General features: G+C 44.4%; 1 protein-coding gene and 1 long non-coding RNA gene across 21 annotated transcripts in view; one reads left to right on the forward strand and one right to left on the reverse strand.

The window, feature by feature from the left end:
• LOC111556205 (IQ domain-containing protein F2) overlaps window positions 1-15,436 on the forward strand; it is a 109,115-nt gene that overhangs the window by 43,636 nt on the left and 50,043 nt on the right. For 11 of the 15 annotated variants that reach the window (XM_045050869.1, XM_045050866.1, XM_045050870.1 and 8 more), the window contains one exon: window positions 6,089-6,211. In XM_045050869.1, coding sequence (XP_044906804.1) covers window positions 6,089-6,211 — 123 coding nt within the window. Of the gene's footprint in view, window positions 1-5,745; window positions 5,908-6,076; window positions 6,212-7,281; window positions 7,732-15,436 lie in introns of those variants that run through there. The other 4 variants (XR_006593079.1, XR_006593080.1, XM_045050872.1 and 1 more) reach the window with 3 other exon arrangements.
• The window catches only part of LOC109495823, a 33,734-nt gene that overhangs the window by 16,185 nt on the left and 2,113 nt on the right, over window positions 1-15,436 (reverse strand). For 2 of the 6 annotated variants that reach the window (XR_002739883.2, XR_006593090.1), the window contains exons 2-3: window positions 2,633-2,803; window positions 2,309-2,557 (exon numbers count right to left, since the gene is read on the reverse strand). This is a non-coding gene — a long non-coding RNA (uncharacterized LOC109495823). The other 4 variants (XR_006593092.1, XR_006593093.1, XR_006593094.1 and 1 more) reach the window with 3 other exon arrangements.

Raw genomic sequence — 15,436 nt, forward strand, 5'->3', positions numbered from 1 at the left:
TTAACCGACCAGGCCACCCAAGTGCTTCAAGGTGCCCTTATTTAAAAGAAAAAATGTTTATTTATTTATTTTTGAGAGACACAGAGAGAGAACAGGGGAGGAACAGAGAAAGAGAGAGGAGAGAGAGAATCCCAAGCAGGCTCCACACTGTCTGTGTAGACCCCAACGTGGGACTCAAACCCATGAACCATGAGATCATGACCTGAGCTGAAATCAAGAATCAACGCTCAACCAACTGTGCCACCCAGGTGCCCCTAAAGACCTTATTTTTAAAGGGGGGAGGATTAGGAAAATAAACACTATAAAAATTTAACAATCATCTTTGATGAGGATAGTGGTGGCTGGGCATCCCCCATGGCTGGGTCTGCCCTTGTATGTACCAATAAAGGGTGTCTACACATTTGGCAGTTTCGTGGATTTGAGAAGGGACCACTTCCTTTCCTTTTTCCTTCTCCTTCCTCAGGCAAGTTGCTGCTTTTTCTAGCCCCTGACCCTAACTTTGTATTACCTTGATTCCTTTTAGTATGGGGCCAGGTTTTTTATGTCTTTGCATACAACAAACAGGTCCCAGTTTTGTTCTGTTAGGTACTGGAATTTGGCTTATCACTATTTGACTTCTTTTCTCTCACAAAGCTGGTGCTCCATCATTTGGGCTTTCAGACAGACTTAGGTTGGCAGTTCTTGGGTTGTGTCTCAGATCAGCTTCATCCCTCTGATCACTGTCTCTCTCTCTGAATGTCTCTGTCTCTCTGTCTGTCTCTGCCTCTCTCACACGCACGCATGCACACACAGTTGTAGATATGGCATGGATGTTCCTGTGTCATAATTGATAATCATAATGGTCCTATCGGTTCCCATTGCTGCGCTGACTCCGCCTGTTTTTTCCTCCCCACGACAGTGTCCACATCGCCACATTAGCAGGGCTCATCATCCCCTTTTCTCTACCCTTCCCCTTCCCCTCTTCTCTCCTCCATTATGCTCAGATAACATTCCCCATGCTTTTTGCCTCTCTGTTCTCTCAAACTCCTGTCTGAATTAGGACTCCTTCAGTTGCAAATGACAGAAAACTGACTTGGCTTAAGCAAGAGACTTTACCGCTTCACTTAAAACTTACGGGGTGTATTAGTTTATGTGGCTGCTGCAACAAATTACCACAAACATGGGAGCTTAAAACAACAGAAATTTGTTCTCTCGCAGTTCTGTAGGCTGGAGTCTGAAATCAAGGTAATCAGGAGAGCCATACTCCCCCAACAAGCTCTAGAGAATTCCTTCCTTGCCTCTTCCAGCTTCTGCTGTGACCTCTGCCGTGACCTCTGCCTGCATCCTGACATCGCCTTCCCTTTTGTGTCTCTCTCAAAACTCCCTCTGCACCTCTCTGATGAAGTGTGCGTGTGATCGCATTATCCCATATAATCCAGGATAAGCCCCTCCTCACTACACCCTTCACTTAATCCCATCTTTTACGGTAGGAGGTCACTTTCCCAAGTTCCAGAGATTTGATGTGGTTATCTTTTGGAGGCCCATTTTTCAAGGGGCAGATGTGGCTCAAGCTGCAGCTAGATTCAGGACCCCAGACAGTATTACCGGGTCCCTCCTTGATTCCTGTTTTATCTGTCTGGTCTGCAAAGCTAGGTGGAGCTTAAAATAGAGAATGCCATGACATAGGAAACCCTAGCCTACCTCATGCTCAGTCAACCTGATGGCCACTTATGGAAATCTATCACATAGAAGAGGGCCTGGGTCGAGGCCACCCTAAGCCTCTGCTCCTGATGACAGATCTGGCAAATCTCCTCTCTGAAATAGACCCTAGGGTTCAGGCTCACTGGGATGGGAATAGAGACAGGGAACATGTTCTAACACGTGTCCCCAGGGAGTATAGAAATTGGGCTTTATTTTTCTGCCTCCCTTGCCCAGGCATCTCCACTCAGGGTAGGACAACAGAGTCTGGCTATAGCCAGAGCCAGCAGGGAAGGTCAGAGCAAGAGCCGAGAAGCAGCATCTGTGCGTGCAGCCTCCCTCCCCAGGGGCTGAGTGACAAAGCATTCCTCCCTTCTGCTGGCCACTTCCTGGGAAAACCAGGCATGGAAGCCATAAAACAGTATCGCGATAAGTCCAGGCATATTAGAAGCTATGATAAATGTAATCTGCAGTATTCATCTATTAAAAATACAGAGTTTCTTACTGGATCAAAAGACACCTGTATTTTGTTGCCCGCTCTGCGCCTGAGCTGTTGCTAGCCGCGCGCACTCCCCTCTGCTCTCCCATGGGCCAGCAGGTGGTGGGGGGGTAAGGTGAGCCCACCGCTCACCTTACATGGGCAGGTGCTGCAGAGGGAGGGCCAGATCCGGGCTGAGCGAGGCCTTGCACTTGACAGGTGAGCGCCGAGGTTGAGAAAATGGATTCCAGTGAACCGGAGACCCGGACAATGGAAACGAAGGGAGACCAAAGGAGTGTTTGAAAATCTCCTTCCAGACAAACTTGTGTTGCTTCTGGAGTATCCCTTGGAGCAGAAGACTCTGAACCCCGAACTCTGCAAAGCCTGGAGAAGACATACCACCTACCCCAGCAGGACACAGAGGTTCACCAGGGGTGGTGTGAACTCATTGTTAGGCACAAATACACAAAAGCTTACCAAGATGTGGAGAGATTCTTCCATGAGGTTCAGGCCATGGGCATATACATGTACTGGGGAGCTGATGGTGAGTGAGGATGCCAGACAGTCGCAGGTCACCCGCAGGTGCTTTGAGCTGACCAAGGAGCAGGTGGACAGATCCTCAGCCGAGGTGGTGGCTGAGATGTTGTTCTGAAGAGGAAAGATCACAGTTCATGCATCTACCCTAGGTCTGGTGGGAGCAGGATGGCAATGACCCTGGACATCAAAGAAAGGGTCATGGGGCTGCTATAGCCAGCAACTAGTAGCAGCATCCAGGTCTTGGTGCTTCTCCTTCCAGAGGCTTCTCTCCCTAGAGCTCAGCTACTGCATGGTGCCTTTGCCCCCTGCCCCGAACTTGCCACCTCAAGATACTGAATCTGAACTGGATCTCTTCTGTTAAGGCAGTTCTTTCACACAGATGATGAAAGCTGTCAGAGATACATCAGAAAACCTGCTGAACATTTTGCATGGATCCCCTCAGCATATGGCTGCACTAGATATTTCTAGAATTCCAGGAAGTCACAGAGATTCTGTATACTGGGACTGGTGAACACCATTTGATATTCTTCTCTGGGTCATTTCAGAAAGATTCTGCAGAATTATTTTGATGGATAGGTCTGTTGTTTAGATTTTTCCAAAACTTTTAAACCCTTGCTAAAAGGGCAGGGTAAGAATCCAAGATGTATTGATAATGAAACATAGTGGATTACTATTTTTATATTCCTGTGTGCTTCTGAATTTAATACCGTTTTAAAAAAGAGAAGAATGGTGTTACCCAAGAGGTATCCTCTGCAAGCTGGTTCTGTCCCTCTCCCGCCCACCAGTCTCCTTGTCACTTTCCTGGATGGTTCCAGGAGCATGAAGGGTGTGCTCCTGCCCTGATGAGGCACAGCGGGAGCCTGTGGGGCTGTCACCCCTTCCCCGAGCACACATACAAGGAAACCAAGCTTCCCAGCATGTCCGGAAGGAGGATGGTGTGAAACCATGAGAGGGAGGCCGTAGTGGTCTGTGCAGTCCTGAGATTGTGCCGTGGGCTGCAATGAATGAGAGTGGTTTGGAGCCTGGTTCCAGGCTGTGTTCACCTGGCTCTGCATCTGGCCTGTGGGGGTAAGTGTGGCTTTAACACATTCCATCATTAGAAGCTCTTGGTCAGAATTCTCTACTGGTGACTGTTATTCTAGAAGGTTTACTGGGGGGGGGGGGGGGGGAGGTGCTGCTCTTCACTGTTACATGTGCTCTACGTATGACTGTATGTGCTTTGTTTACAAATCCTTTGGTACAAGAATCAAATTTTGATTTTTGAATTTTAATAAATGCAAGAATGCTGAAAAAAAGACAACTGTATTTTGTTAACAAAACGCGATGGAAGTTGAAAATAAGGCAGTGGATAAAAATATAGCAGGGGTTCAACTTGTTAAAATCACTGTGTTGTACACCTGAAACTAATTTAACCTTGTGTATCAATGTACTTAGATTTAAAAACACACAAATGATCCAGGAAAGACTTCCACTTCTGATAATGCTGTGATAAGTAATTAGGATTAATCCATTTCCTGAGAATAACTGGAAGAACTGATCAAAATATATATTTTTTTAAATTTCTGCTTGAATGGATTGAAAAGTAACAATATAGGAGCTCCTGGGTGGCTCTGTCCATTAAGCATCCGACTTTGGCTCAGGTCATGATCTCATGGTTCGTGGGTTTGAGTCCCATGTCAGGTTCTGCGCTGACAGCTCAGAGCCTGGAGCATGCTTTGGATTCTGTGTCTGCCTCTCTCTCTCTGCCCCTCCCTCGCTTATGCTCTCTCTCTCAAAAATAAATAGACTTTTAAAAAAAGGAAAAAAATTAACAATATAGTAAAAAATTTCTGGGCCGTGATCTAAACTAAGAAAGAAATTAAAAGATGCAAGCCTGGCATTTGGGGGTTGTCCAACACCTATATCTCCAAGCAGATGCTTCCCGTGCCTTCCATGTGTCCCTCCCACCTCTGCCTGAATCTTCCAGCCTACACCTGTCTTCCCCAACCCCCTCATCCTGTTAACTTCACACTAACACCTTCCAACCTTAGATGGCCTCCTCTCTACATACCCCCTTTTTGTGGCTTTATTAAGTGCTTCTTAATAGAGTTTGATGAGTTTTCATAATTCTGTATTCCCTGATAACCACCATCCAAAATAAGATAAACAAATTTCTCTTTCTTTGTGCTGTTTGCAGGCAACACTTCTTACATTTTACCCCCAGATGTCAACTCCATTCTGAATTATCTTACCTACGGTTTAGTTTTGCCTGTTTTCTAACTTTATATAAATGGAATCATCATGTGAATGCTCTTTGATGTCTTTCATTTAGCATAATGTTTTTTGAGATTGATCTGTTATCGTGTGTATCAGTAGTTTGTTCACTTTTATTACCATCTATTATTTCATTAAATGAATATACCACAATTTCTTTGTCTCGTCACCTGTTGGTAAACACTAGGGTTGTTTCCAACGTTGACCTCTTTGAATAAAGTTGCTATGAACAGGCACACACAGCTCTTTTGCAGACATGTGTTTTCATTTCTCTTGTATAAATACCTATGAGTAGAACTGCAGAGTTATAGGGTGGATATATGGTTAACTTCATTAGAAACTGCCAAACCCCTTTCCAAAGTGCTATTTCTTACCTTCCCACCAGCAGTGTTATTAGAGATTCAACTGCTGTGTGTCTTTGCCATTGGGTATCTTTTCGTGTGCTTCCCAGCCATTCATAAACCTTTTGTGAAGCATTTAAGATTTTGCTCCAAACTCCTTGTTTCTAATGCTTATTTGGTTCCATTATTTGTTTGAACTGAAATGCGTGTAATTGAATTCTCTATTAATAAATGTTTAAATTGTCTCAACTTTATGTTTTTACCAACTAGCCAGAAATGACTGTCTCTATATACACTTTGGTGCCAGTGGGCCAGTATTTTCAGTGTGCTGCCTTTTTAGCCGCATTTTGGGCATTTGGCATAGGAAAGAGTGGGAGGATTTCGACATTTTCACCAAAACAAACTCTATATCTGGAACCATCCTGGTGCCTGAGTCATAGGTGCACTTATGACATCATAACCCTGTCTCCTTCTTCCCTCTTCCTGCCGGGCTGTGGCTGGGAGAGCACAGACCTGGGGGCAGTGAAAACATTGAGCTCCTAATCATGGGGAATTTAGGGGATTGCAGACTGGAGGGGATTTGAACCATTTATGTCCCAAGTCATGGGCATTTGGTTTTGTGTAAGAGAGAGCCACCCAAAGTTACAGTCAGGGGAAGGTGGATTTGCACAGTTAACTCAGGGTGCCAGTCCTACATTTAGGGTCTCTGGGCAAGGCAGGAGGTTGAGTGTTTGGTGGATTTGGCACAAAGTTGTACAAAGAGCACCTACCGATACCTTTCCCCTCTAAACTCTGATTACAGAAGGATGGCCAGTTTTGTGAAATCACAATAGAAGAAGACATTGATGAAACCAGATCAATGAAGAAAAAAGAGAAAAAGAAAAAAATACAGTCTTCACCCACACCGCCACCCCCTCCACCAAAGGTGAGTGAGAGGTCCTCAAAGTTGAAGGTTAACTCCTAGTTGCAGCATCTCTGACCTGAGTCACTCAACAGTCATGGGTTGTCCTCTCTGTGCCCCATAGCATGGCATGATCCTGGAATTTGTCATCTGAACTAGGATCCACAGGTGAAAGATAGTGGTATCAATTATTCCTCAGGAACAATAAACATAACCCCAGAACGTCCCTGGGCAACCAGGATGAATGGTTGGCCTATCCCAAGCTGGAGTGAGTAGGGATGGGCTCATCCTTGATTATCTTCCCCTCTTAGTTCCTTCTCAGTCAGAGAAATGTGGGTGACTGAGGCACGGAGACTTGGTTGTAGGGAGGGGAACAAGTGGGGATCAGACCATGTCAAGCTGGGGAGTGGAATGGTGAGCCAGTGTAAGGAAGGCATTGCCACGAACAGGGAGAGCTGAGTGTAGTACTGTGTGGGAGCACGTGTGTGTGTGTATGTGCACACATGTGTGCATGTATGCATGCTAACTAAAGTTAAGGGTGTGAGAACCAAGAAGAGTGAAAGTGAGAAATGAGTAAGACTCATTCTCACTCAGTAAGGACTCCAGACCATGTGGAGCAAGGAAACTTCTATACTGTGACTTCCCTGAGGGACACAGCAGTTTGTGGGTTGAGCTGGAGTCAGGCATGAAAGGTGAGCAAAGGATGCCACTTCTCCAGCCTCCAAGTGGGATGTAAGGGAAAGGATATTGTACCCCAGGTAGGTGGCCAGGCCCATGTGCAACACGATACATGATGTACTGGTTCCAGGCTGGCCAACGAGGTCCATGTCACCACGTGGCAGCTAGGACGTATAAGGACCCTGAGATGCAGGGGACAGACAGTGTGCCATGTCCAGGTCCATTAATCAGAGAGAGGCAGAGACAGGACACCTATCTGGTCTACTGGCTCCCTGCCTAGTCTTCCTGAAATCCGGAGGAAGGGGACGTTGTTGACAAAGGATCAGGAGCCATTCCTGGCACAGCCTGGAGCTGAGTTGGGAGGGGAATGTCCCCTGAGAGTCCCTTCTTTGTCTTTGCAACCTCTTCCCCCAAAGAAAAAGAAGCTCCCTGACCAAGAACAGAAAGCCATACAGATCCAGGCCTGGTGGCGGGGCACCCTGGTGCGCAGGATGTTGCTGCATGCGACACTCAGAGCATGGATCATTCAGCAGTGGTGGAAGATGACACTGGCAAAGCTGCTGGAAAAGAGGAAACGAGCAGCCCTAGAGTCCTACGCTCAGCAAGAACGGGCAGTGGTCAAGCTACAGTCCTTGGTCCGCATGTGGCACATACGCCAGCGATACTGCCGTTTGCTCCATGCTGCCCGCATCATTCAGCTGTATTGGCGCTGGCATAATTGCCATAGCCGTGGCTTTTTCCAGGGCAGCTATGACCTCACAGCATCCCATCTGGGACTAGAACTCGAGATTTTTCTGGGGTCACAGATTTGTCGGATTACAGACTGCATCCCCTTCCCAATAAAGAGCTAATCAGGTCTGCTCCAACTCTGTGTCACCAGATCTCTGTCACAAGCTCCAGGAGGTCCTGTGTCAGCAGAGGGTCAGGGAAAATGATGGCAGATACCGGGCATGTCACGGTCAGCTCTGAGGAAGTGGCAGAGGTCATCTGGGGTCCCTTGTGGAAAAGGATTCTAACTACCAGGTTCTGGGTGAGGGGGATCTGTAATTGATTAGCAATGTCTGCCATGGGTAGGAGAGTTGGGGATGCAGGGCCACCAACTCCACCAACTCCAAGGAGACTCCTTCACACTGTGGTCCATATAAATGGCACCTCCTGTAGTTATGCCACATGGAGGTTGTGTCCCCTGATGCCCTTAATTCTTCCATGTCTTCCCATTAAATGTAGAACAATTCAAAAAGCCCTCCCATGGTCTAGATAAGCCTGCAGGGTCTGGCCCTGACCACGTCGCCCTCTCCATGTCCTCCTTGGCCCACCCTGCTATTCAGACCTCCCCCGCACATTCCCATCTCAGCCGTTTGCACCTGCAGCCTCCTCTCCTTGGATGCTCTTACCAGGTTGAGCTCCCCCTCCGTTCAGGTGTGTCTCCGTTCAGGTGCTCCACTCTCTCCCCTCAAGGAGACCTTCTTTGACCACCTTATTGAAATGCCTTCCCCACCTTACTGTACGCTCTAGCTCCTGACTCTGCTTTCCTCTTTTCAAAGTTCCCATCACTACCCAAGGTTATCTTGCCTCATTTTCTATTTTCTGTTGCCCCCACTAGAGGATGAGCTTCAGGAGGTCAGGAGAATAAGGACTCTGGGTTCAAATCTGTGTTCCCAGAACCTAGGTCAGTAGGTTCTGTTTCTTCATCTCTCTCCCTTTCCAATATGTTATTGTATGTATATTTTAGGTTTTGTGTATCATGTCATTTTGTCATCTTTAAAAAAAAAAAAGTCCCTTTCTGGGTTGGGAGACACTGCCCCGCCCAGGTCTAGCCAGTTAGTTCTTAGAGATAGCTAAGGACTCATCCCAGAGCACGCCTTTCATCTGCAAGCTAACCTATTCAGGGAGGTACCTCCTTTCTCTCTGTCCTCTACACCCCAGAGGGCTGTATTTCTCTGCCTTAATTATCCCAAGCCAGGTACTAGGCACCTGCCCACCCCCAACAGCTTAGGGGCCACAGAAAACACTCAAACCAGTCCATTCTAAACTGTTACCCTTTCCTGCCTTGCCTTTCCCACTCCGACATAGGCCATGGGAAAAGTTTTTCCCTCATCCTTGTCTTCTGCCACCTGACAAAAACCTGATGACCCTGTGTGACATGCGATGACCTCTTCTTTGAGACATTGAAGTATAATAAACTTTATTTTGTGCTTCTATTTTCTTGCAGCTGCACCTGACTGATCATCACATGAAAGAACACAAAACATGAATATAATTTAAGTAAAATTCACATAACCATTTTTAGATTAGCCATATAATATTAACGATTAATATAAGACTAAAAATTCAGTGGCCTTTAGTACCTTCGCCATGTTAAGCAACCACTGTCTTCTGTATCAAGTTCTAAAACATTTTCATGGTCCTAAAAGAAAATCCTGTACCCATTAAGGGGCACCTGGGTGGCTCAGTCAGCTAAGCATCTGACTCTTTATTTTGACTCAGGTCACGATCTCATGGTTGTGAAATCGAGCCCCACATCGGGCTCCGTGCCTAGCATGAAGACTGCTTGGGATTCTCTCTCCCTCTCCCTGCCTCTCTGCCCCCTCCCACTCACACACACTCTCTCTCTCAAAATAAATACATAAACATTAAAAAAAAAAAGAAGGAAAACCAAAGAAAGGGTTCCTGGGTGGCTCAGTCCGTTAAACGTCCGGCTGCTCAGTCATGATCTCGCAGTTCATGGATTTGAGTCCTGCTTCGGGCTCTGTGCTGACAGCTCAGAACCTGGAGCCTGCCCCTCCCATGCTCATGCTCTGTCTCTCCCTCTCTCTCAAAAATAAACATTAAAATTTTTTTAAATAAATAAACATTGAAAATAATTTTTAAAAAAGAGAAGAAAACCTTATACTCATTAAGCGTTAGTTCCCTGGTAGCCCGTCCTCCTGCCAGTGGCAACTGCCAATCTGCATTCTGTCTCCATTAAGTTTACCTACTCTGGACTTTTCATATAAATGGAATAATAAAATATTTTGTCTGGTTTCTTACACTTCCTATGGTTTTGAGGCTCATCCACACCATAGTGTGTATCAGTACTTCATGACTTTTTATAGCTGATTAACATTGTGTGTCTATACCAGCTTTTGTTTATCCACTCATTTTTTTTAACTTTTTAAAAAATCTATTTATTTTGAGGCAGAGGGCAGGAAGGGGCAGAGAGACAGGAAGAGAGAGAATTCCAAGCAAGCTCCACACTGTCAGCACTGAGCCCCATGTGGGGCTCGAACTCACGAACCTCAAGACCATGACCTAAGCGGAAACCAAGAGCTGGACGCCCAACTGATGGAGCCACCCAGGAACCCCATTCCACTCATCTTTTGATAGATATTTGGATTGTGTGCACCTTTTGGCTACGTGAATAATGTCACTACAAATATTTAGCCACTACACAACATTACATTCCCACCAATGGGGTACAGGGTTCTAATTTTTCTACATCTTTTCTGACACTTTTTTTTCATTTTTGCAAATTCTAGCCAACCCAGTGAGTGGGAAGTGGTATCTCATTGCAGTCTGATTTACATTTCCCTCATGATGAATGATGTTGGGCATCTTCTTGTGCCTTTTGGTCATTTGTCCACCTCTGGAGAAGAGTCTGTTCAAGCTTTGAGAAACTTTTCATTAGGTTGTGGCTGTCTTTTTGCAGTTTCAATAAACATTTATGTAATGAATGAATACACAATCCTACCAAGACTTGAATTTGTGGCTTCACCATGGTTCACAGCCTATTTTCTGGAAACAGCTGCCACCATCCCTGAATGAATCTCTCAGACAACCATCCTAGGTCCTTTATACCCAGTTGACATGTTATTCTAGGATTTTTGGAATTATCATGTCTCTCTGGCAATGCTTCCATGTGTGTATTTGTGTGTGTATATATGGGCAATGGAAGGAGGATCTATTGGTCTCGCCATTTCATCTACAGATACTGCTCTCTCTGTTGGTTTTCATCTCTCTATGTGTCTCGGTCTATCCCTCATAATTCTGTCTCTCATTATATCTATAATCTGTTCCTCAGTATCTTTCTCCCCCAGTCTGGGCCTCCCTCTGTCCTACACATTTCATGATGTCATGTCTCCTTGTCTCTGTTTTTCAATTCACTGGATTTTCTGGATCTGTACCTTTCTGGTAGAGATCATTAATAGCTAACCTGCCTTAGATGTATTTCTTCTCTTCTAGGTCTTGCTTACCCCTTATCCCTAACAGCCCCTCAAAGATGAGATGGAGAAGTCTCATGGAGGGTACCGATATGGTTGCTCCTGGATGATGGAGGCATGCACCTAACCTAAACTCAGCCTAGGACGTGCAAGTACTTAGAAATGTCAGAATATTTTATGCATGTGGCCACAGCGATTGGTTCAGGAATGAGTGCATGACATAAGTCAGGCCATTGAGTCTCTGTTGTGGTGCTGTATTGAAACTCCTAGGATTACCAACTATAAGGATTATGAAACCGGAGCTGCTAGGGGCACCACATGGAAATAGCTGAGAATGGAACTGACACAGAGTAAAGTGGATCCATCGGTTGCCAAGAGAAAGACTAAGCCATGAGGATTCCTTTGGGCCTCTGGAGCCAGCCATGCCTGAAGCTACAACTACCTATACTATGGGAATTCATTTTGTGAGCCAATAAACCTTCATTTTCACTTATGTCAGTTTGTTAAAACAGCAAAAAAAAAAAAAAAAAAAAATCTCACTAGATTGATAAACATTTAAATATTACTCAGGGATCAAAAAGAATGAAATCTTGCCATTTGCAACAATGTGGATAGAGCTAGAGTGTAGTATGCTAAGCGAAATAAGTCAGAGAAAGACAAATATCATATGATTTCACTCATATGTGGAACTTAGGAAACAAAAGGAAGTGCCTGGGTGGCTCAGTTGGTTAAGTGTCCAACTTCTGCTCAGGTTATGATCCCATGGCCGGTGGGTTTGAACCCCACGTTGGGCTCTGTGCTGACAGCTCGGAGGTTGGAGCCTGCTTCAGATTCTGTGTCTCCCTCTCTCTTTGCCTCTCCTCTGCTCGTGCTCTGTCTCTCTCTCTCAAAAATAAACATTAAAAAATTTTTAAATAAAAAAAAGAAAACAGGTGAATATAGGGGAAGAGAAGGAAAAATAAAATAAGATAAAAACAGAGAAGGAGGCAGACCATAAGAGACTCTTAAATACAGAGAACAAACTGAGGGCAGCTGGAGGGGAGGTGCCTGGGGAGATAGGCTAAATGGGTGATGGGCATTAAGGAAGATATTTGTTGGGATGAACACTGGGTGTTACATGTAAGTGATGAATCACTAAATTCTACTCCTGAAACCACTGCTACACTATATATTAACTAACTTGAATTTAAATTTTTAAAAAAGACTTAAATAAAATGTAAGGCCAAAAAAAATTAAAAGAGATTGAATTTGATGTGAACTGCTTCTCAGAAAGTGGTTTTCAAAAATTAGTTTTTGAGTTAGAAACCTGACAGAAGGTGTGCCTAGGGAATTCTCAAGTAAGTGTGGGGTTATCTCTCATTTAATGAACCCAGTTCTTCTAATGCTGTGTAGTGTGGTGAAAAGGGAAAGTGCTATAGATTGATGGGTAAATCAGCTAATTATCTAGAATCAGAATGAATGAATGTGAATCTAATCATGGATTGGTCACCTATGAGCCAAATGTGGAGTCTTTAGCCTAGTTCAACAAGTCAGCAGGCAGGAGTCATGGGCAACCATCAGCCGTTCATGAAACAACTGTGTTAGGAATGAATAGAATTGTCAGGTCCTTCTCTTGCCTCACTCGACTTACACAAAGCACGTGTGCAGTCTTCACTTCTAGGATAACCTCTGAGCTGTGTCTCTTAAAGAAAGTGGACATCCTATTATATGTGTTGGATCGAAATAGAGCAATGCTTTTTAAACTGTAGCATACATCACAATCATGTGAGGGGGCTCATCAAAGCAGATTGCTGGCCCCACCCAACATATCTGATTTAGTTTACAGGGTCCCAAGAATGGGTATTTCTAGTATGTTTTCTAGGTAATGCTGTGGCTACTGTTCTAGGGAACCCCACTTTGAGAACCACTGGGGTAGATCTTAACTATGTGGTCACTGTGAAGGACAGCATGACCAAAATAGCAGAGCCGCACATAAATTGGAGGTTTATTTCTCCTTTCCAAAGAAGTTGAGAAATAGGTGTCCAAACCCCAGGATGGCACTTCACAGGGTGAAGAATCCTAGCCCCTTCTACCTTGTTACTCTGCTGTATATGGTCTGTGAGCCCAAGATCACCTCATGATCCCAAATGGCTGTTTCAACTTCAACAGTCCCCTCCACAATCTAGCCAGCGAGGAGGAAGGAGAAGGAGAAAGGCATATTCCTTCTCTTTTAGGGCATATCCTTGAAGTTACATATGCCACTCTTGTCCATAGCTCAAAGGAGGTAACAGAAGACCAAATAAAAGGGGAGATATACCATACAGTTATTGATAGAATGACTCAACATTGTAAAATTGCAAATTATCTCCAAGTTGATCTCCAGGTGGAACTCAATTCCTATAAGAATCTGATCAGGAGTTTTTGGGAACTTGACAAGCTGATAAAAAATCATATTAAGTAAGTGTCCACAATCAGTTAAGACGGTTTTGACAAAAAGACTAGAGCTAGGAGTATGGTAAAGCACATGAAAATACATCAAAAGACTGTAATAATAACAGTGTATAGTTGAGACACTAAGAATCTAAGGTGAGGAGTAAACATTTAAATACGGATTTGTTGGATTTCCCTCATCCCATTCTTTTCCTTCACGTGTACAGCTGGCAATAGCCCCTCCTCCACCCTGGCTGAAGAGAGTTTTCTTTTCTGCCTAAGTTGAACCAGAGAGGATCTAGACTCCAATATTTCAGTCATGGCGGAAGGCAGAGGTGAAGGCAGAGGTGGCGGAAGGCATACTAAAATGGAGCAATTATTGAAATTGTGTAGGCTAGACAGTGAGGCCTCCAACCCTTGGTGCCAGCTCAGCTCCCTGAAGGCTTGCAGTCAGCCAGGTTTCATTCCACTCTCTGACTTGAGGTTCTGGGATTCCTTTCTGGGACATCAGTCAATTATTGCTACGCAAATGCTGCATGGCAGACTGCCACAAGCCTCAGTGGCAGGCAGCAGTAAGCATGCTGACCTAGGCTGTGTTTAACTGGGGTAGCTTGTCTAGAGAAACTCTGCCCCACGTTTCTCATCCTCTTCCTCATACCCCGGGCACTTCCTTGTTGGCAATGGCAGAAGTCCAAGAGGGTAAACATAAATTGGCAAAGACTTTCAAAGCCAAGGCCAAACTTGCATGTCATCATTCCACCTTATTCTGTTGGCCAAAGCACATCACATTGCCAATCTAAGGCACAGGAAGATAGATTCTGTCCCCTTACGGGAAGAAACTACAAAGTCCCATAGGAAAAAGTATGAATGTAAGACCACTAAAGCAATCTACCACAAGCTCCAAAGAATAAAACAAATGAATGCTAATTTGGGGGTCCCCCACTGAAACAAAACCCAACTCTGCCTTATTAACCTACTCTGAGTGGTACCAGTTAAGAAACCGCACCCATGCACCCTGAGCTTTCCTTTGGCATTTTAGTGCCACGCTCACACACATGAATAAACAACCAAGGATCATTAACATGAGAGACTGAAATAAAAAGAAAAAAGGGGACTTAAAAGAGATCGTACTGGGAACAGAAGAAAAAGGTTTAAAAAACCAAACTTAACAATTACAACTACTATTCTCTTTTTTTTTTTTAATGTTTATTTATTTTTGAGAGAGAGAGACAGAGCACGAGCCAGGGAGGGGCAGAGAAAGAGGGAGACACAGAATCCGAAGCAGGCTCCAGGCTCTGAGCTGTTGGCACAGAGCTGGTGGGGCTGGAACCCATGAACCATGAGATCATGACCTGAGCCAAAGTAAGATGCTTAACTGACTGAGCCACTCAGGTGCCCCTATTACTACTATTCCTAATAAAAGATAACAAATCAATGAAATAAGAATACTGTGCTATAAAAGAATAATCCAAGGACAAGAAAGAGCTCTTGAAAGTTAAGACTTTTAAAAATGGAGAATACCTTCTAAAAAAGTAGAATAAAAAGACAGAGAAAATAGTGTAGAAAATATTGGAAAATTAGAGGATCAATCTATGATCTAATAGGTTTTCTCTAAGTATTAAAATGGAGAAAATTAAAAGGTAGAAATGATTTTTAAAAAACTAATACAGTAAAGTTTCCAATAGTTGAACAATACAAATTTTATAAACTAATGTGCCCCATACAGTGAGTGAGGCAGAGAGTGGGGGAACATCTCAGAGAGGCTGAGAACAACATGTCTAGTGGGTGTGAGGGATCTGGGATGATTGGCTCAGAAATGTTGGGACAGTTGTTTCTAGGGAGTAGGGTTTGAACCCTGATGAAGACATAAATCTAAGACCTAGATGGAATCATGTATTCCTTCACTATGCAATCACTTATTGAAACAACAGTAATTTCAGAACATCCTAAAAACTAAAGATAA

The sequence above is a fragment of the Felis catus genome, chromosome A2 (assembly GCF_018350175.1).
Source record: "Felis catus isolate Fca126 chromosome A2, F.catus_Fca126_mat1.0, whole genome shotgun sequence".
NCBI lineage: Eukaryota > Metazoa > Chordata > Mammalia > Carnivora > Felidae > Felis > Felis catus.